The sequence below is a fragment of the Cervus elaphus genome, chromosome 33 (assembly GCF_910594005.1).
Source record: "Cervus elaphus chromosome 33, mCerEla1.1, whole genome shotgun sequence".
NCBI classification, from domain to species: Eukaryota; Metazoa; Chordata; class Mammalia; order Artiodactyla; family Cervidae; genus Cervus; species Cervus elaphus.
Genome location: NC_057847.1, coordinates 33,231,329 through 33,253,820, shown reverse-complemented (window position 1 = coordinate 33,253,820; position 22,492 = coordinate 33,231,329). Strand labels below are relative to the sequence as shown.

Below are 22,492 nucleotides of genomic sequence, written 5' to 3'. Positions count from 1 at the left end.
CTACAAAATAAGTTGGATAACAACAAAATTAAAATTTTCAAATAAGTACTTGTATTGAATTAAAAACAATAAAACAATTAATTTTTCCTTTTTGTTCTTACATTGAAGTTCACTTTTATTTTGAAATTCATCATTCACATAATAAAGCAATTGGTTCTCATGGCCTTTGGGATTAATAGACTATTTTAAGTATTGAGTTTTATGTTTATTAAGCCATTAATTGACCTTTAATTTGCTCATTTCCAACTGGGCTAGTTCATTTAAAAATATATTTTCACATGTAACTCTCAATGGCTCAATTGTATACTGACTTATTGTCCATATATGCTTGGCAGGATGACAATAAGTGAACAGAGAGAATGAAAGAACTACATCGCATCTGAAGCATCCACTTTGCCTTGTATACAAGGGCATTCAATAACCACTTAATAACTACAATCCTGATGGGAAGAACATTTTTCCTCCTCAGTGGATTTATGCAACATTTCTTGCTTTTTGAAAAATATTTTCTACTATAGCAAATGATTTTGACCTTGAGGGTGAAACAAACAAAGCAAAGCAAACAGTACTCTCCACAATATTTCTTAGAGTAAGTGATCACAATTCTTTTGGTTATTGTTCTCTGACTTGATCTCAGGATGTTCATACTGTTATTTTAGACTTGGTTTGTTACAGGGAGCTTATTTATAGGGTGTAATAGAATTTCAATTTATAATGTGATGAAATATTTTAAAAATTAATCTGGAATTTAAGGGTCAAAAAGATACAGAATATGTGTATAATACATGTGTTTTTTATTTTTGAAAAAATATTTTAAAAGCTGGCATATACTATTTTAAAGGTGAGAATTTTACTGTTATTATATGTATTCATATTAACATATATATTTAAGATATTTATCTTAAATCATATAGTTGAGATGCTCAACATCAAAAATATCAGTATTAATATTTAATTGTGTACACTCTGCATTAGTAAATATTTCTAGTGTACACTAACCATATTAAAAATTAAAGTGACTTCTATTAAACACTTTCATCAAAGCAACAGTGTCAAAGGAACAGATTCTGTACTGAGATTTAGAATTTCCATAGGGAAGTTACGGTAAAATCAAATACTAACTCTTCAGTTTCCTTGTCATCCCTAAACTCAGATGATTTCTTCAAGATTTATGTTGTAATGACAGTCTTCAGTTGATTATGCATATTTAATACATATACAATTTTCTTATTAATTGTGAAATCTTCTGTTAGTCAAACATTTGCCTTATGTACCAGTGAAGGTGAAGAAACATCAATCTAATATACTTTGAATTGGGCTTCCTAGGTAGCGCTAGTGGTAAAGAATCTGCCTGCCAAAGCAGGAGAAGCAAGAGACAGGTTTAATCCCTGGGTGGGAAGATGCCCAGGAGGAGGAAAATGGCAATCCACTCCAGTATTCTTGCCTGAAAAATTTCATGGGCAAGAAGAGCCTGGATGGCTACCTTCCATGTGCTCGTAAGGAGCTGGGCATGACTCAGCGACTGAACATACAGCACATAGTCTGAATTCTGCTTTAATGTATGTCAAACTAATAAGATGGAGGCAATCCCTGCTGTAGAGACCATGAGGTAAAGAGATGGTCTACACAAAAAAGCTGGAGGCATATATTCCTATCTTCCAGCAGATTCTTAATATCTCCAGATATATTGTCTGCTATTTTTCTATTGGGGAAAATTATGTTATGATGGTGTTCATTAATTTGGATATTTGCAGAAGTCTTGGTATATATCCATTTGATTCAAGATTAACCAAAGACTTCCTATTCTTATTTCTTTATTTAACATGCATTTACTGGATGCATTTATTTAACATGCATTTACTGTATTCTAGAGACTAGGATAAATGTGGGGCATATTATGTTAAATGAAATGAGCTTAATTCATGTTCTTAGACACATTTTAAAACTGATTATTGTCCACATAAGGCATTCCCTGTAGACCTTTATATGGTAGCACTAATTTAACTTGTTGATATTCAGCAGTATGTAACAGATTGAAAATGATCATGTGTTCTTCAACTTATATCATGCATAATAAAGATAAAAGTATTAGATGAGGAAATATCAGCAGACAGTAAGTAAATATTTATCACTGGGAGGACAAGTGGGATCTACTTGTTCATTGGGAGCAATGAACGCTGCGGACTTAAGGTGAATAATACATGGTTGGTGTTTTCCCTATTCTCAAAGACTTCATAAACTAACAATGCAACCACAGAAGTGCTTCCTAATTATTTGGAGGATTCTTATAGGTGGGATTAAATGCAGAAAGGTATATTCCTAAAGCACAACTTTGAGTGCCCATAATTTGAGAGAATAAGAGCTCTGTAATTGGCAGATCTCTACAGATTAGTGTGGTATACAGAAGCAGATCAGTCTAAATTATAGGCCAGCAAAGGAGGAAGAGGACCCTCCAGGACTGATGGAGATTCAGATTCTCCTGGCTATATCATTAACCTGTGCCAGGTGACAAGGGCTTGGTATTCAATACCAACTCTATAGTGAACACTTATTAGTTTGTCAGGAAACAGTATTATTCAATTCAAAGAGATACCAGAGATAGTATACTTTTAGACATTGTTAAGGAAATTTAAGGTAATGGTTCAAAATATAAACTGTAGCTCACTTCCTGGATTCTAGGCCAGGATCAATCTTTACTACTTGTATGACCTTGGCAAGTTACTTAAACTCTTTGTGTTCAATTTTCTTATTTGTAAGATTAGAATAATAGTATCTATCTCATGGTGTGAAGACTGAATGAGATAATGCTATGTGTAAAGCTCTAAAAACAGTGTTTTGCCTATGGTGAGCAGACAACAAATGACATGTTATTAACATGATCTGAATTACGAAGACTCAAATGACAGTTTTACTTCATTCTGGCACACACTTATTGCTAAAATAAGGGTACTTTCGCCTAATTATGCTACTAATATGTTGTTTTTATTCCAAAGAGACATAAGTTTAATAACTCAGTTGATTTTAAAAGTATTTATTTAAGCAGAGTTAGGGTAGTAATTGCACCATCACTACCTTTTGTTTTTGAGTCCTTTTAACTTCTGAACAGCTTTTAGGTTCTCATAAGATTCCTATAAGCACTACAGGACATATATACTCATATTATAACTAGGAAACTGGATAATATACAATCAGTGATTGCCCATAATAGAGTTAAGACCAACATACTCTTACTTTAGGATCCATACAAATCAATCTAAACTCAAAAAGATATTGAGCCCTTATTATGTATGCAACAATGTATTAGGTGCTTCAGAGGATTAAAATTATATAAAACACAATCCATTGCCAAAGGAATTATTTTCTAACTGGGGAGATATGATTTTATTTGCCTTTTGCATAGTCTCAGCAATTTTGCCTAGATTTCATAAATCTGTCAAGGCACAATCCATGAAAAACAGAATTGATAAACTAGGCTTCATTAAAACTAAAAATATCTGCTCTGTGAAAGGCATCATCAAGAGAGTGAGAAGAGAAGCCATAGATTAGGAGAAAATCTTTGCAAAAATGAAGCTGGAAAGGACTGTTATTCACAATGCACAAAGAATTCTCGAAACTCAACAATAAGAAAACAACTTGATTAAAAAAAAAAAAACAGATCAAAGTTCTCAACAGATACCTCATCAAAGAAGACAAACAGATGACAAAGCAGCATATGAAAAGATCCTCCACATAATATGTCTTCATAAAATGTAAATTAAAAAACAATGTTCAATGCAGGACTATTCACAGTAGCTAGGACATGGAAGCAACAGAGTTGTCCATCAACAGATGAATGGATAAAGAAGCTGTGGTCAGTCAGTTCACTTCAGTTGCTCAGTCAAGTCTGACTCTTTGCGAGCCCATGAACTGCAGCACTCCAGGCATCCTTGTCCATCACCAACTCCCAGAGTTTACTCAAATTCATGTCCATTAAGTCGGTGATGCCATCCAACCATCTCATCCTCTGTCGTCCCCTTATCCTCCCACCTTCAGTCTTTCCCAGCATCAGGGTCTTTTCAAATGAGACAGTTCTCCACATCAGGTGGCCAAAGTACTGGAGTTTCAGCTTCAGCATCAGTCCTTCCAATGAATATGCAGTACTGATTTCCTTTAGGATGGACTGGTTGAATCTCCTTGCTGTTCAAGGGACTCTCAAGAGTCTTCTCTAACACTACAGTTCAAAAGCATTAATTCTTCGGCCTCAGCTTTCTTTGTAGTCTAACTTTCACATCTATACATGACTACTGGAAAAACCATAGCCTTGACTAGACGGACCTTTGTTGGCAAAGTAATGGCACATATATACAATGGAAACTGTGGTACATATATACAATGGAATAATACTCAGTCATAAAAAGGAATGCATTTGATTCAGTTCTAATGAGGTGGATGAACCTACAGCCTACAGAGTGAAGTAAGTAGAAAGAGAAAAAACAGCTACTGTATATTTATATGGTATCTAGTAATATGGTCCTGATGAACCTACTGCAGGGTAGCAATGGAGATGCAGACATAGAGAACAGACCTGTGGACACGGGGATGGGGGGAAGGAGAGGGTGAGATGAATGGGGAAAGCAGCATGGAAATAGATACACAACCATATGTAAAACAGATAGCGAGTGGGAATTTGCTATATGACTCGGGGAGTTCAAACCAAGGCTCTGACAACCTAGAGGAGTGGGATGGGTTGTGAAGGGAGGTTTAACGGGAGGGGACATATGTATACCTATGGCTGATTCATGTTGTTATATAGCAGAAATCAGCACAATATTAGTTGTGGACAATTGTAATTGCCCTTCAATGAAAAATAAAGAAAACCAATGTGGTACCACTACACATCTATTGAGCATCACTGACTCAATGGACATGAGTTTGAGTAGACTCTGGGAGATGGTGAAGGACAGGGAAGCCTGGTGTGCTGCAGTCCATGGGGTCACAAAGAGTTGGATGCAACTGAGTGACTGAATAACAACACATCTACTAGAATGGCCAAAATCCTGAACACTGACAAGACCAAATGCTGTGGGGCAACAGAAGCTCTCCTTCATTGCTAGTGGCTATGAATAACCATACAGCCACTTTGAAGCCAGGTTGTAAATTCTTACAAAATAAAACTTACACTTTGCATACCATCAGCAATTGCCATTCTTGTTATTTAACCAAATGAGTTGAAGTCTTATGTCCACACAAAAGCCTGCATACGACTCTGTTTATAGTAGCTTTATTCATAATGGCCAAAACTTGGAATAACCAAGATGTCCTTCAGTAAGTGAATGGATAAACAAACATCCAGACAACAAAATAGTACTTAGCACTAAAAGAAGTGAACTATCAAGCCATGAAAAGACATGGAAGAGTCTTAAATGCAGATTATTAAGTAAAGGAAGCCAGTCTGAAAAGGCTACATATTATATGACTCCAAGTATATGATAGTCTGAAAAAGGCAGAAACAGTTACAGATCAGTGCCAGAGGTTAGTATAGAGGGATGGATGAATAGAGTTCAGAGGATTTTTAGACCCATTTAAACTGCTCTGTGTGATTCAGTAACAGTCAATAAATGCCTTCAGACAGTTGTGCAGAAGAGGAGAGTGAAAAAGCTGGCTTAAAACTCAACATTCAAAAAACAAAGATCATGGCATCTGGTCCCATCAATTCATGGGAAATAGATGGGGAAACAATAGAAACAGTGACAGACTTTATTTTCTTGAGTTCCAAAATCAATGCAGATGGTGACTGCAGCCATGAAATTAAAAGACACTTGCTCCTTGGAAGAAAAACTATGACCAACCTAGACAGCATATTAAAAAGCAGAGACATTACATTGCCAACAAAGGTCCGTCTAGTCAAAGCTATGGTTTTTCCAGTAGTCACGTATGGATGTGAGAGTTGGACTATAAAGAAGGCTGGGCATTGAAGAATTGATGGTTTTGAACTGTGGTGTTGGGGAAAGATTCTTGAGAGTCCATTGGACTGCAAGGAGATCCAACCAGTCAATCCTAAATGAAATAAGTCCTGAATATTCATTGGAAGGACTGATGCTGAAGCTGAAACTCCAATACTTTGGCCACCGGATGTGAAGAACTGACTCATTTGAAAAGATCCTGATACTGGGAAAGATCAAGGGCAGGAGAAGAAGGGGATGACTGAGGATGAGATGGCTGAGTGGCATCACTAACTCCATGGGCATGAGTTTCAGCAATCTCTGCGAGCTGGTGAAGGACAGGGAAACCTGGCCTGCTGCAGTCCATGGGGTTGCAAAGAATTGGACATGACTGAGCAACTGAACTGACTATAAAATGGATAATACCAAGAATGAATCCAAGTGCAACCTATGGACGTTGGGTGATAATGACACATCACTATAGATTCAACAAATAAAAGAAATTGGAGTATGTGGAAATTTTGCTGTCTTCCTCTCAATTTTTCTGTGAACCTGTTTTAAAGATAAAATGTTTAAATAAATTTTTAAAAATTTGGACTATGTAACCTAAGCCCTCTTACCATTTTTGAGACTTCCACACAATAAATGGAAAGTGAAGGTGTTTTGTTTTATGTTTCTTTGGAATTATCTTTTAAATCCATTCAAATTTCAGATTAATATTTCTAAGTCAGTTGCTATGGACTGAATTGTGTTCCCTCAAAATTATTATTTTGAAGCAATAACTCCCAGTGTGACTCTATTTGGAGACAGGGCTTATGAAGTAGTGATAAAGGTTAAGTGAGGTCTTGATCCAACCGCTAATCCAATAGGGATGGTGCTCTTATAAAAAGAGAGACCAGAGCTCACACCCACATGCTGAGGAAAGGCCATGCGAGGACATAGTGAGAAGGCAGCTATCTGCAACGCAGAGAGAGAGTTCTCCCCAGACCTTGACCCTCCTAGCACCTTGACCTTGCACTTTCCACTCTCCAGAAACGTGAGAAAATACATTTTGATTGTTTCAGCCACCCAGTGTGTGGAGCATTGCTATGGCAGCCTGGAAGATTAACATGTAGTTCAGAAGAAAGTGTTAATTGCTCAGTCATGTCCAACTCTTTGCAACCCCAAGGACTGTGGCCCACCAGGCTCCTCTGACCACAGAATTCTCCAGGAAAGAATACTGGAGTGGGTAGCCATTCCTTTCTCCAGGGGATTTTCCTAACCAAGGGATCAAACCTGCGTCTCCTGCATTGCTGGCAGATTCTTTACCATTTGAGTCACCTTAATGGAATGACATAGACTATTTCTTGTTGTTAAATTCTCTTTCATGTATGTGAATTAGTGCAATGCAGTGTAATATATACAGAGCTCATAGAGACTGTAAGTTCAATTCTCAGCTATACCTCCTCATTAGTAATATGGGCTTAAATTTCCTAAGCTAATTTTCTTCTCTGAAAGGTTAGAATAACAACAAATCTTTCTGAGGTTATTACAAAGATTAAATCCAATGAAGCTTGTTCATTCCCTGGATCGTTCATTCATTCATCATCTAATAAATACCCGTTACTTAGGATGAGAAAACTTATACTACTCGGATGAGAAAACATACACATATATTATTCTTTAACTTATTAATCATCTCACTGAGCTTAAATCTTTGGTTCTTCAATGAAATATTTTATATTATGGCAAAAATATCCTACATGGAGAATATATAATCATAAATAAAGGCAATATAATGCATGTATATACATATACATTTATGTCCAACCACATCTTTAAAATCTTACCTCTTTGCTTTCTTCCAGATCTGATTCACTACTGAAGTCCTCCGTGTTTAAATTTTCAAAGTCAGATTCTCCCACAGCAATTGGTACAGTCACAGTAAGACTGGGATTGTTTATGAAGGACATGTAGTCACTTTCATCAATAATGTACTTTTCAACACTGCTGCCGGTTCCTATTCCACTTGTAGTTCCATTTACGTCTTTAAGATAGTCAAGATCTTTCCCAATCTCTGCTGTATGATTGGACATACAATTGTCTTTCCTGTTGTTTAGATCATCAAGTGGTTTAATTTCATCTAAAATCTTTTGTTTTCTAACAAAGGACTGTTGAATAAATTCATATACTTTTCTCTTCACATAGGCTATTCCCTTGTGCATCCTATCCACAGCAATTTGGAGATTGTTCATTTCATTATCATCATCAGTGGCCGCAAGGTTGTCTGCACTAAATGAGCTCAGAAGCAAGGCCAAAAAGAGGTTCAGGACCTTAAAAATAACACAAACATCATTATAATTTCACCCCAATGTGAAGAAGAGCAGATTGAGATCACTTATTCCTTGAAATGTTGAGGAAACTATAAGTTCTAACAATGAGGTGAAAGAAACACCACAGCATAGTGACTAGAAGTTCAGAGATCTAAATTTGTGATCTGGCTTAACAGCTGTGCCACAATTCATCCATGGGCAAAGACATGATTTCCATTGGTCTCGAGTTCCTCTACTTACAAAATGAAGACTCTGAATGAGCAGACCTAAGGTTTTACTAAACTTATAATTATGTGATTATAAGAAATAAACTTATATGGGCTCTATATAAGACTAAACTTAAAATTCCTTAGTTTTTAAAACTATGCATTTAATTGCATATGATAGTTTCTTTTTTGATGAAGATATATTAAATTGGATATTAATTGAAAGAAAATCATTATGATCCAGAATGAGAATTATGGGCTTAACATAGGCATCAACATATATTTTCTTGATCTACTATTTTTCTCATACCCCACTGCTGACTAATTAGGACAACTATTTATAAACAATCACTAATGTTTCCATGAGACTGGCATGCTGCTGCTGCTGCTAAGTCGCTTCAGTCTTGTCCGACTCTGTGCGACCCCATAGATGGCAGCCCACCAGGCTCCCCCGTCCCTGGGATCCTTCAGGCAAGAACACTGGAGTGGGCTGCCATTTCCTTCTCCAATGCATGAAAGTGAAAATAATGTACATATCCTTTGGAGTATATTATATATTTTTATATGGTAACAGTAAGGTACCAAACCTAAAAGAGAGGACGGATTAGTTACTCCATGTGGGTTAGGAATCTTTAGCCAACCTCTGTTTTGATGTAAGGATTGACTAACCCAGGTTGGTTCATGAATCTGCCTTATAATATAGAGTGACTAAATAGTATCTATAATGAACGGGCAAAGAAAAGTTGAAATAGCTAGGAACAAAGGAAAGTACCACATTTTAGTCCCATACTAGCAAGTAAGTTTGGCTTTTCTCTAAATTTATTTTTTTTTCAGACTTTTCCCTTCCTTGGATCTGAATTTTTAAAATGTTTCCAACATAGCCTTATAAACCTGTCTTTAATATTATACTCCATAGGAGTTCACATAATAAGTGTGATGAAATGACTGGCAAAACAGTTGAGAACAAACATTGTAGGGTCACTGGTTGTGTTTGTCAAAGTAAGATTGTAAGTATATCCAAGGTAAGAGACTTTTGAAATTGATAATCATAATTTTTGTTTTTAGACAAAATGGGCATCATTTCACTGTGCTCTTAATCCATTTCTGAAACTCATATCTTAAATGGGTACATACCACCAGGTTTCCAATGACCATGACCATCATGAAGACAGTGAGGCACATGGCTTGACCAGCAACCTCCATGCAGTCCCACATGGTCTCTATCCACTCTCCACACAGCACCCGGAACACAATGAGGAAGGAGTGGAAGAAGTCATTCATGTGCCAGCGCGGGAGCTTACACTCACTGTTGATCTTGCAGACACAATCTTTGTAACTTTTACCAAAGAGCTGCATGCCAACCACAGCAAAAATGAAGACGATGATGGCTAACACCAAGGTCAAATTTCCCAGAGCCCCCACTGAATTGCCGATGATCTTTATTAGCATGTTTAATGTTGGCCAAGATTTTGCCAACTTGAAAACTCGGAGCTGGAAAATAAAAAAATATATATGTTATTATGATCAATCTTTGAAAGCATTACATGTGAGGTTTACCAAGAAATGATTAAAATTGAATCTCTAACAACATTTGCTTTACAGATGTTATAATGGTAATGGATGTTAATTGAATTTATTGTAGTGATCATTTTGTACTATATACAAATATTGCATCATATGTTGTAAACCTGAAACATAGTGTTATATCAATTATAACTGAATAAGAAAGATATTGAAGTATATAACAAAAGACATTTTTTAAGAGAGTTAGTGGATGTCCGGGGCCACTACTGATTGCAAAAATTACAATCTTGATTGGGGAAATAGGTAAGAGCCACCTTGCATTCTTTCACTTTGCTTTCAGACTTTTAACCTTTGGACCTTTGGACCTTAACCAGTTAGAATGACCTGTGCCATTGCACTGTCACAGCACCACTCTCCTAAGCAAAAGATGTGAAGAGCAGGCTGTCTGGATGTCTTTGTGTCAGTGCTTGGCTTTACTCCAAGACCTGTTTCTAATCTATCGGGAACAGAGAGTTGTGAGCAAATGTTTCACTTCACCAAACAAGAAGCAAAGGTCTTCCCAAAAGGAGCCTCTTATCTAAAAACAAACAACAACAAAAAAGCTCTCTTACAACATCTGTCCTATCCTTGACCATGGCCAGTCTCATGGCTCATTTTTGGACCCCTTCCTCCCACCCAGGAAGAGTCTGATCCTTCCATATTTATATAGATAATTTTCCCTGAGAGTGAATTTTTAATTATTACTTGGGAACATACTCTCCCCAAGTTGTTTTGTAAAGGTGGTTGTAAGGCATACCTGGACTGACACTAATATTAATATTTGATCTCAATGATTTCTGCTCAAAGATACTCATTTGTCAATAGCAGGCAAAATAACAGCACACAGAGGCCTGCTATCAGTGAAGTGTTTATTATTCATAATGCTCCTCTGGAGCACTGACATAGCTAGCTACACCTGAATTTAAGAACTTGGAATATTTCCCATGACTTCATAATCCTTTCCATATTTGCAAGCACATATATGTGAATCAGTGGACTAAGTAAATAATTCTTCTGATTCCTCTTCTCTGATTTTGGGAAGGAGAATATTTTCCAGAGATACAATTAGAAACGGTTTCTACATGCACATCCTTATCTGGTTGTTATTCACCAATACAAAAGGGTGTTTATATTTTCAAAGTACTATTAAAATACATTTTCATTAAAATCTTTTCTTAGATGCAAAAATATTAACTGCCGTCATCTCTAGAAACAATAATTAGTTGGAATGGTAATTGAGTAACATATTCAACTTTATATGACCAGGATTTTTGCAATAAAGCTTTTTCCTAAATATGTGGGAATATTTTTTCCACTTAGGGACTGTTTATAACAATGCAAATGTTACACAAAAAACTTAAAATGTTAATGGTGTGTGGTAAAATCTATAATGCAAGAACCCTTATTGTTGGAAAGGTTTTTGTCTTTGTACTGTTTTGTTTTTTACCAAACGGAATGAACGGAGAACTGATAATCCTTCCACGTTGGCCAGGCCAAGTTCTACCAGGCTAAGCGTTACAATAAAACCATCAAAGATATTCCAGCCTTCTTGGAAATAATAGTAAGGATCCATGGCAATAATTTTCAGAAACATTTCTGCTGTAAAGATCCCAGTGAAAACCTAAGATCAAAACAAAGTTACTCTAATTCCATCAGATAATGATAAAGTAGCATGACATAATATTTGCTCCTAGAACAAAATGTTTACACTAGTAATTATTCTATTACTTGCTTACATTTGCACAGTAATTTATAGTTGTTAAAAAGCTCTCATATATGTTATTTAATTTTATCCTCAAATGAAACACTGTTAAACACATAATGTGAGTATTATAATTCTTACTTTACCAATTAGGAAACATGTCTTCAGATGGGTGTAGTGGCTTGCCCAACATCAAGTAGAAAGTTAGAAAAACTAGGATTTGAGAGCAAATCTATTTTTAATCAGTGTTCTTTCCATTACATCAACTACATTTTCCTTCAGACTTCACACAGCACAGGTACTGACAAGATTTTTCCCATAAACAGTTTTATCTATAAGCTTATTCCCACTTCCCTCTACTCAGACAGTTATTTCACATGAGCACCTATATTATAATATGTGCATTATCATTATTTATTATGCACATGAAAAAATTACTTCAATGATAAATACTAGAACTTTAAAAATAGGAAAACTATAATTCAGGATGCTTTACATATTTTTCTTTCTTACATCAAAAACTTTAAACCTCAGAACAAATATTATGAAAAATGAATACATTATTTTAGAGACCTTTATTTCAGCAAATGAAAGCTAATATTCCTAAGTTGAGACAACAAACACTTTAACAATTTTTTTTTTTAAGCTCAGAAGAGAAAGAATTAGGTAGAAACCTTCACCAAAAATGGCCTTGTTAAAAAAAAAAATGGCCTTGTTAATCATATAATGCACAAAATGTACTAGGTGTTTTTATTATTTTATGGCTTTGATCTAGACTAGATGGATTAAACAATACAGGCCCTACCTAGATCTTGGAAGTAGAAAAGCTGGAGCCACTTGTGAGTTGTTAAATAAATTGTGGCTTATAGTGATGATGAATGACTAAGCAAGATAAAAAGATCTGTAATTTCATTTTAGCCTTCTATATGAAGGGAAACTGTGATATCATCGTTTCAAAAAGTGTGTCCTTAAACTATGAACTGCTTCTGTGCCTTGTTTTACTTATAAATATCAGTATTGATTTTTTTCAAGTAGTAATGTAGGCCTGTTTTTATTGCGGTCTTTCTCAGTTTCAACTTGGATCTTAAGGGCTGTTAAGGGCTATTTTTGGCAAAGGGTAGGGTATAGCCAGCTAGATATAATTCCCATCTTTTGAAAGCAAGGAAGTAGAAAGGGTGGTGGTAAGACTGCTAACTGCTATAAGACATTAAATGCAAACAGTTTCTCAAACAGAAAATTTGAAGACTGAACACATTTACCTTCCAATATGCTTACCAAGTTTCCTACTGTAAGCACATTATTGAAATGGTCTGTCATGGGATAGTGCTCCATGGCCATGAAAAGAGTATTTAAGACAATACAGATGGTGATGGCCAGGTCAACAAAAGGGTCCATCACAACCAGGTTGACAATATGCTTCACTTTTAACCAATATGGCGAACAGTCCCAGATTAAGAATATGTTGGAAAATTTATACCAACACGGTGGGCATTTCTGCCTGGATTCTTCAAGTTCTGGATTAAAAAAAAATAAAAACAACCACCGAAAGATATTTTTAAACACATATATTCCTCTCAGATCCAATAGATTTCACTAACCAAATATTTCCATTTGCTACAGTCAACCTATTTTTGTACTTCATTATTAAAAAAAAAAAAGTGTGATTTAAAAAGTAGAATTTACTCTTTAGATCCCGCCCCAAAATTTCTTCAGACATAAACATAGAACAGGGGTATCAAAGAATGATTTTCTTCTCTTATGCATTGATATTGTGGCTCCATGTTTGGCTCTAAGTTACATGGATTGTCTTTTTAATAGAGATACTGTGTGTAATCCTATGTTAATGTCTGGCTATGCTATCATCCTGAGGCTATAAGAGAGCCAAGAATCAGCTGTTTGTTTTTATTTTGTGAGAATGACCCATTCTTTCCCTCCAGTCTTGAGTGTGTTTAGGATGGTATCAGAAGTCCTAAACTAAATGGAACAGAAAATATGGTCACTATGACTAATAGGATTAGAAACCCTTTACAGGAATACTTCATTGTGCATTTTTAAGGAGTTGCCACACACAGGATTCTGTCACTTTTGAGACTGCACCCAAGTACTGCATTTCAGACTCTTCTATTGACTATAAGGGCTACTCCACTTCTCCTAAGGGATTCTTGCCCACAGTAGTAGATATAATAGTCATCTGAATTAGTTTCACCCATTCTGGTCCATTTTAGTTCACTGATTCCTAAAATGTCGATGTTCATTCTTGCCATCTCCTGTTTGACCACTTCCAGTTTACCCTGATCCTTGGACCTAACATTCCAGGTTCCTATGAAATATTGTTCTTTACAGCATCAGACTTTCATCACCAGACACATCCACAACCGGGTGCTGTTTCTGCTTTGGTTCAATCTCTTCATTTCTTCTGGAGCTATTTATTTGCTCTTCTCCAGTAGTATATTGGATGCCTACCAACCTGGGGAGTTCATCTATCAGTGTCAACTCTTTTTGCCTTTTCATGTTGTTCATGGGGTTCTCAAGGCAAGAAGAATGAAGTGGTTTGCCATTCTCTCCTCCAGTGTACCACGTTTGTCCAAACTCTCCACCATGACCTTCCATCTTGGGTGGCCCTACACAGCTTGGGTCATAGTTTCACTGAGTTAGACAAGGCTGTGGTCCATGTGATCACTTTGGTTAGTTTTCTGTGATTGTGGTTTTCATTCTGTCTGCTGGATGAAAATAAGAGGCTTGTGGAAGCTTCCTGATGGGAGGAACTGGCTGTGGGGAAACTGGGTCTTGCTCTGTTTTGCTCTTGTTCTGTGGGCAAGGCCATGCTCAGCAAATCTTTAATCCAATTTTCTGTTGATGGGTGGGACTGTGTTCTCTCCCTATAGTTTGGTCTGAGACAGAATGATCTCAGTAGCTTCCAAGGCAAATCATTCTCTATCACAGTAATCTAGGTCTATGCCCCAACCACTGATGCCAAAGTAGCTAAAGTTGAATGGTTCTATGAAGACTTACAAGACCTTCTAGAACTAATAACAAAAAAAGATGTCCTTTTCATCATAGGGGACGGGAGAGCAAAATTAGGAAGTCAAGCAATACCTGGAGTAACAGGCAAATTTGGCCTTGGAGTACAAAATGAAGCAGGACAAAGGCTAACAGAGTTTTTTGTTTTCCCCAAGAGAACACACCGGTCATAGCAAACACCCTCTTTCAACAACACAAGAGATGACTCCACACATGGACATCACCCGATGGTCAACACCAAAATTAGACTGATTATATTCTTTGCAGCTGAAGATAGAGAGCTCTATACTGTCAGCAAAAAACAAGACCAGGAGCTGACTGTGGCTCAGATCATGAACTTCTTACTGCCAAATCAGACTTGCATTGAAGAAAGTAGAGAAAACCACTAGACCATTCAGGTATGACCTGAACAAAATCCCTGAATAAAATACAGTGGAAGTGACAAATAGATTCAAGGGATTAGATTTGATAGACAGAGGGTCTGAAAAACTATGGACAGAGGTTCATAATGCTATATAAAAGGCACCGGCCAAAACCGCCCATGAAAAAGAAATGCAAAAAGGCAAAATGGCGGGCTAAGGAGGATTTACAAATAGCTGAGAAAATAAGAGAAGATAAAGGCAAAAGAGAACAGGAAAGCTATACCTATCAAATGCAGAGTTTCAAAGAATAGCAAAAAGAGATAAGAAAGCCTTCCTCAGTGAACAATGCAAAGAAATAAAGGAAAACAAACAATGGGAAAGACTAGAGATCTCTTCAAGAAAATTAGAGATACCAAGGGAACATTTCATGCAAAGATGGGCTCAATAAAGGACTGAAATGGTATGGACCTAACAGAAGCAGAAGGTATTAAGGAGAGGTGTCAAGAATACACAGAAGAACTATACAAAAAAGATCTTAATGACACAGATAACCATGATGGTGTGATCACTCACCTAGTGTCAGACATCTTGGAATGTAAAGTCAAGCGGGCCTTAGGAAGCATGACTACTAATAAAGCTAGTAGAGGTGATGGAATTCCAGCTGAGTTATTTCAAATCCTAAAAGATGATGCTGTTAAAATGCTGCACTCAATATGCCAGCAAATTTGGAAAACTCAGTAGTAGCTACTAGACTGGAATAGGTCAGTTTTCATTCCAGTCCCAAAGAAGGGCAATGACAAAGAATGTTCAAACTATCACACAATTGAACTCATTTCACATGCTAGCAAAGTAATGCTGAAAATTCTCTGTCAAGAGAACTGAGAACTTGAACTGAGAACTTCTAGATGTTCAAGCTGGATTTAGAAAAGGCAGAGGAATCAGAGATCAAATTGCAAACATCCATTGGATCATAGAAAAAGCAAGAGAATTCCAGAAAAACATCTACTTCCATTTCATTTACTATGCTAAAGCCTTTGATGTGTGGATCACAACAAGCTGTGGAAAATTCTTTAAGAGATGGGAACACCAGACCACCTGACCTGCCTCCTGAGAAATCTGTATGCAGGTCAAAAAGCGACAGTTAGAACTGGACATGGAACAATGGACTGGTTCAAAATTGGGAAAGGAGTATGTCAAGGTTGTATACTGTCACCCTGCTTACTTAACTTATATGCAGGACACATCATGCAAAATTCTGAGCTGGATGAAGTACAAGCTGGAATCAAGATTTCTGGAAGAAATATCAATAACCTCAGATATGCAGATAATACCACCTTAATAGCAGAAAGCAAAGAGGAACTAAAGAGCCTCTTAATGAAGGTGAAAGAGGAGAGTGAAAGAGTTGGCTTAAAACTCAAAATTCAAAAAATGAAGATCATGCTATCTGGTCCCATCACTTCACGGCAAACATGGGGAAACAACAGAAACAGTGACAGACTATTTTCTTGGGCTCCAAAATCACTGCAGCCATGAAATTAAAATGCTTGTTCCTTGGAAGAAAAGCTATAACTAACCTAGACAGCATATTAAAAAGCAGAGGTATTACTGGGCTGACAAAGGTCCATATAGTCAAAGCTATGGTCTTTCCAGTAGTCATGTATGGATGTGAGAGTTGGACCATAAAGAAGACTGAGCATCAAAGAATTGATGCTTTTCAACTCTTCAACTGTGGTGTTGGAGAAGACTCTTGAGAGTCCCTTGGACTGCAAGGAGATCAAACCAGTCAGTTCTAAAGAAAATCAATCCTGAATATTCATTGGAGAGACTGATGCTGAAGCTGAAACTCCAATACTTTGGCCACCTGATGCAAAGAACGGACTGATTGGAAAAGACCCTGATGCTGGGAAAGATAGAAGGCAGGAGGAAAAGGGCACAGAAGGCAGGAGGAAAAGGCAGAGCACAAGATGGTTGGATGGCATCACCAAGTCAATGGACATGAGTTTGAGCAAGTTCCGCAAAATGGTGAAGGACAGGGAGGCCTGGTGTGGTGCAGTACATGGGGTGGCAAAGAGTCAGTCATTACTGAGAGGCTGCACAACAAAACACACAGGATACATTCTTTACAGTTGCAAAAACCATGGAGTAACTTCTTAAAAAGTTTCCAGAATATAGAAATATATAACCAATAACTCTTAAATAAAACCTATGATGTTTTCTTTGGAATATACTACTTCCAACTTACTGACATGTGTTTCAAATAAGACAATATAAATTCAGTGAAAACAACTGCAATGGAAATGGAATTTGTTACAAACCTTCTACTGTATTTGTTAAAATGCTGGCTATGCTCATTGCTCTTTGCCTTTGAGATGGATCTTCTAGAAAGTCCATGGAAACATGAAAAGAACTTGACCTTCTCTTTCTCATTTCAGTTTCAGTGGTTGTTCCCTGTAAAGAAAATGTTAATGTAGTCAACGCTTAACTTGGGCAATATGATAAGCAAACAACCACTGTGACACAGTGAAATTCATGAAATGCATGCATCATGCACGTTCATATTTAATTGGTGATGGCAGATATTGCTGACTTATTGTAGCATTAACCTGGACTGTCCAAACTGTTAGCCATTTGTTCATACACCAAAGCTGAGGGTTTTCTTTTTACCCTCTGATTTTATAGTTTTAGGTGACATAACATAATTTTGATATCCTTGATAAATCTTGTGAGTGACATATTTAACAATTTGCTTATTTCAGAACTAACAGCAAAAAGTAGCAACTTGAAAAGTCACCTAAATGATCAGAGCATTTTATTTTGAGAAGGTAGCCCTTTATTTTTAAAGGAATATGAATAATTAGAACACACGTAGCTGCCATCTCATTTTCTGGACACAAGACACAGATGGTCATTGACAACACAAGCTGTATGTTAAAAAAAACAATACATGCTGCATGGACAACAGTTTCATCCAGGGTACCAAAGCAATAAGTCATCTAGTTCTGACTTAATCATGCCTCATTCATGCTGATATATTTCCAGGTCTAATAAGAGGCAGCACGTGTTTAGAAATTCCTTATCTGGGTATATATTCACAAACACATAACATACCTTTGTACACAGAGAATTCTTTTATCTGTCTGTATTAATAATTTTTCGTGTCTCTTCATTTAGATTAGTTTTGAGAAGACCTATATCAGCATTATCTTTTAGTAAGACAAATATGAGTACTAGAAATTTTAAGATAATAATGAAGCTATCTATTTAGGCACAGTGTTCTTGAACTCTTCTACACTAAAGCAAGCTATATCGAAGAATCTGTTGGAAAGATTTATTATACACCCTTTACACTTAAACATAGGAATCGTTCATTTACTCTTATGCCAGGTCTTTAGTGGATGGCCTGCTAGCTAAAGGTAGTTCAGCATGGGTATATAGCAAATCCCCCAACTGGAGGCAGTCATTTATTACTGTGGATAATTTATCCTTAGCACATTTAATAAGTAAACGCATTCAGGTGTTACGCAAGAGGGTGTTGAGGCCTTAAGTTTTAGTTGGTTAGTCTTTTAAAGGTATTACAAGATGCAGGAGCATTCACAGCTTGACCAACCAGGAATCATTCTCAAGGGGTTCCATTCTGTAGAAACACTGGCTGGTACGGCAATCATGGGCCTGCCATGCCTGAACTATTTAAAACTTCCTTACATTGTCATCAGTAGCTGGCTTATCTATTATCACCTCTGGCAGAAGCTGTCCAACAGGCGAGGTAGGAACCGAAGGTCCACCAACCAAGGAAACCACACCATTGCAATCCACGGCGCTGTGCATCTTCCCGTTGGCCGGAAGCACGGCCAGCATTCGGGACGACCGACTGGTCTGACTTAAGTTACTGTTGCGTCGCTCTCCGTGCCGGCGGGGCACAAATAAGGAGTCTCTGCGGCTCTCGTTATCCTCAAAGGTGCTATGCTCATCGTCAGCAAAGTCGTTCTCTGATCCCACATCCTTCGCTCGCCCTCTGAAGCTGAAAAGGCTTGTTCTGCTATTTCGCCTTGGAGAAAATAAGGAGCCACGGATGCTCAACAAGGACTATAAGTTTGAAACCGAAAAAAAATTAAACTCATGTTAGTATGGTCATTTGGAATGTGCTTTTATTTCGTAAGATCAAGTTGAAGGGGATTTCAGCATTCTTAACAGAATGTGACTCATTCCTTGATTAACATTCTCATTTTATGTGCATGCAGATTAAATTAGATTAGTTTATAAGAGAAGGTTTCTAGCCCTTGAGATTAATAACTGGAGAGATAGACCGCAACTTAGAGGTATCGAAAAACAAAACCCTGAACTACATTTTTCAAGTTCAAAAGCAAACATCTTTAGCACCTTACTGTGGACACTGAACACGCAATAAACTGCATGACTTTAACAAAGGCACATCTGTTTCCACTGATCTTTCCCTTCAAGAAATTCCAACACTTTGCACAAATTGTTTAAGTCCATCCTCCTAATATCACTTGAATTATTATTCCTATCACATCTAGTAGGCACACTGTTGTTGGAGCTTGAAGTTAAGACCTCTGAAATTCAGAGTGATGTGCTTTTTAATAAAGCATACCACGGAGAATATTTTCAGAAGCATGCATTATGGTTTATAAAGAAGTCTGGGTTGTTAAAAAAAAAAACACACACACACAACATAAAATAGCCAAAAAGACATTACTGATGAGTTAACCATATTTTTTCTTGTTAAAATGGCTGTGGACCGGAAAGATGAGATGTTAGTTAGAACAAGTGCCAGGATACAAGTTGAAGTGAGAATTCAGGTCTCCTGACTTTTGACGCTGTGCTACCTTCATACACTAAGCCGGAGAGCTTCCCCTTGTGGTCCAGATGTTAAGAATCCTCCTGCAATGCAGGAGACCTGGGTTTGATCCCTGGGTCAGGAAGATCCCCAGGAGAAGAGAATGTCAACCCACTCCAGTATTCTTACCTGGAGAATTCCAAGGACAGAGGGGCCTGGTGGGCCACAGCCCATGGGGTTGCAAGGAGTCAGATATGACTGAGCCACTAACACACACACACCCCAAGATGCAAGATTACGCATACGCAAACTAAAATTCTTTCAAACTGTACAGAAAGGATAGGTTTAAATATATATATATATATTTTTAAAAGCAGTCAATTCAGTTGATAAAAATTCCTAAGTCGTATTCACTTCTCCTCCCAGCCACCAGCCGCCCCTTCCCCGCTCCCCCCACCAGCTTCGTGTTCTAATTTCCATCCCGGCATCATTTAACTCAGCAGCACCATACCTGGTGTGGGGAGGAGTACCTCTTTTCGTATGTCAACCGGTTCCCTTCTATGGAGAAGCGAAACCCTTTCCTCCTGATGCTGTCCTCAGATTCAGACTTATGGAATTCATCATCATCTTTCTCTTCTCCGCCAGACTGTTCTTTCTGTTTTCTTTTCTTTCTCCGATTCCTTCTTTCCTTGGCACTCTTGGAACTCAACTTGGAGGTTTCAGACGAGCTGTCTGAGAGCCTGCCTGCTGCACTAGGCTCTCTGGAATGCTCTGAGGCAGTTACAGCTGCTGCCTGCTACATTGAGGAGACAGGGTTTCAGCATGGAAGTGGAGAAGAACTTACTTTTTAAAATATAGCTCAAGTGTTTGCAAAGTATTTCAAAAAAAAATTCAGCTGACTCCAGTTAATCTTATTTTGAAGAAACTGCAAATATGAGGGAATTTTTTTCCTGTCCATCTAGTAAAGGCTTTTAGACATAAATTTATTTTCTCTGTGCTAACATTTATTACATTTCTATGATGTTTTGCAGACCACATATTCACAAGGATCAATCAGACACCAACAAGAACATAAATTCATATTCTTTTGGGATTTGCTTTACTCTAAAAATTGGTAATTAGCACTGTCTTTTTTTCACTGGGGGGGAAAAAAAAAAAACTAGAGCATGGAAGAAAAGCTAATGAGTTACTTGGGGTCATATCCAAAGATAGGAGGAATGAGATAAAGAACTGAGGGCCTCTTTCTAGGTATTGAAACAGGATTGTCCAGTACCCTCAAAATATTATCAATCAAATTTATAGAAGGTGATATCCCTTCTCACCTCTATAATACTCAATCCAAAAGGCTAGAGACTGGAGGGTCAATAGTTTCTGCTAGGCAAGACAAGACATTCAGTTCTCCAAAGATCATCCCGTTTCTTCAAGTCAGCACTGGTTGTTGCTGGCTACACGGTCATGGGATGAAAACAATGCTCTTTATCACAGCTTGTTGTGATTGTGACTTTTTGATGATTTTCATTGTTCCAAGAGTGCCCTCAATATAGGCTTGCAAATAAATTAATATTCCCCAATCAACTTCCTTTTATAGTAAGGACAATGAGTTTTGATGCTAAACAGGAGTGAAGAAATATGGAAGTGATAGGAAGGGCATTTTATCATACTATAAGATCAAGTGAAAAAAAAAAAAAAGATCAAGTAATTCTTAGGTTCCCTGATCTCCATAAAATTGGTAACTTCTATATGCCTACTGCTGTATCAGAAAGCATTACATTATTTGATTACTTCTTTATTTAGAAAGACAAGCAACCACATAAAAGACAACATATTTTTGGGCAAAGACAATCTTCTAAGAACCACATGAACATCTTTTTACACAATGACCAATACATTTTTTTTCTAAGAAAAGATGATTTCCTACGGTTTCCTTCTAATGCCAGTATATTAATTCAGTAAAATTTCTCACCTGAGAAGACCTCAAAATCACATTTTCCCTTGAATCCTAAAATTTTTAAGATGATTAAAATAGCATGAAAGATTCCTATTGTGGTCAATATTATAAACATATATCTTAGAATAGTTAAACTAAATGATTTACAGATGATCAAAATAATGTAGAAATATTGACTAGCCCCCTATACTACCAGTTTCTCCTAAGTACAAACAATCATCTGTTTCTCACTTTCTCTCCAGTGTTGTTGTAAAAACCAAAACAATAAAAAAAGGTTCATACCATGAGACAGGACATACTTGATTTGGTGAATTTACCTGAGCTGCTTCCTGTTGCTTTTTAAGTTGTTCGAGCATCTGCTGAAATTCAGCCTCTTTCTGTTCCGCCTCTTCTAAGGTGGCCTGATTCTGTTCTTCATAGGCCATGGCCACCACAGCCAGGATCAAATTTATTAGATAGAAGGAGCCCAAGAAAATGACCAGCACAAAAAATATCATGTATGTTTTTCCAGCAGCACGTAATGTCTGAAAACAAGAATACCAGAGTTATTTTTTTTTACAAAATTATTTCGCTAACTGGTGGCTTCAATTGTCAACTTAGTTTGTGTCTTGTAGGACTCCGATATAAATAATTATGATGGTCACATCCCCTCCTACCTTGTT

General features: G+C 37.1%; 1 protein-coding gene across 6 annotated transcripts in view; it reads right to left on the bottom strand.

The window, feature by feature from the left end:
* Nucleotides 1–22,492, bottom strand: part of LOC122688411 (sodium channel protein type 1 subunit alpha) — a 135,288-nt gene that overhangs the window by 39,119 nt on the left and 73,677 nt on the right. For 3 of the 6 annotated variants that reach the window (XM_043894402.1, XM_043894408.1, XM_043894405.1), the window contains exons 10-17: nt 22,148–22,354; nt 20,394–20,678; nt 18,790–19,170; nt 17,403–17,535; nt 12,980–13,218; nt 11,450–11,623; nt 9,574–9,930; nt 7,751–8,233 (exon numbers count right to left, since the gene is read on the bottom strand). In XM_043894402.1, coding sequence (XP_043750337.1) covers nt 7,751–8,233; nt 9,574–9,930; nt 11,450–11,623; nt 12,980–13,218; nt 17,403–17,535; nt 18,790–19,170; nt 20,394–20,678; nt 22,148–22,354 — 2,259 coding nt within the window. The remainder of the gene's footprint in view (nt 1–7,750; nt 8,234–9,573; nt 9,931–11,449; nt 11,624–12,979; nt 13,219–17,402; nt 17,536–18,789; nt 19,171–20,393; nt 20,679–22,147; nt 22,355–22,492) is intronic. The other 3 variants (XM_043894406.1, XM_043894403.1, XM_043894407.1) reach the window with 3 other exon arrangements.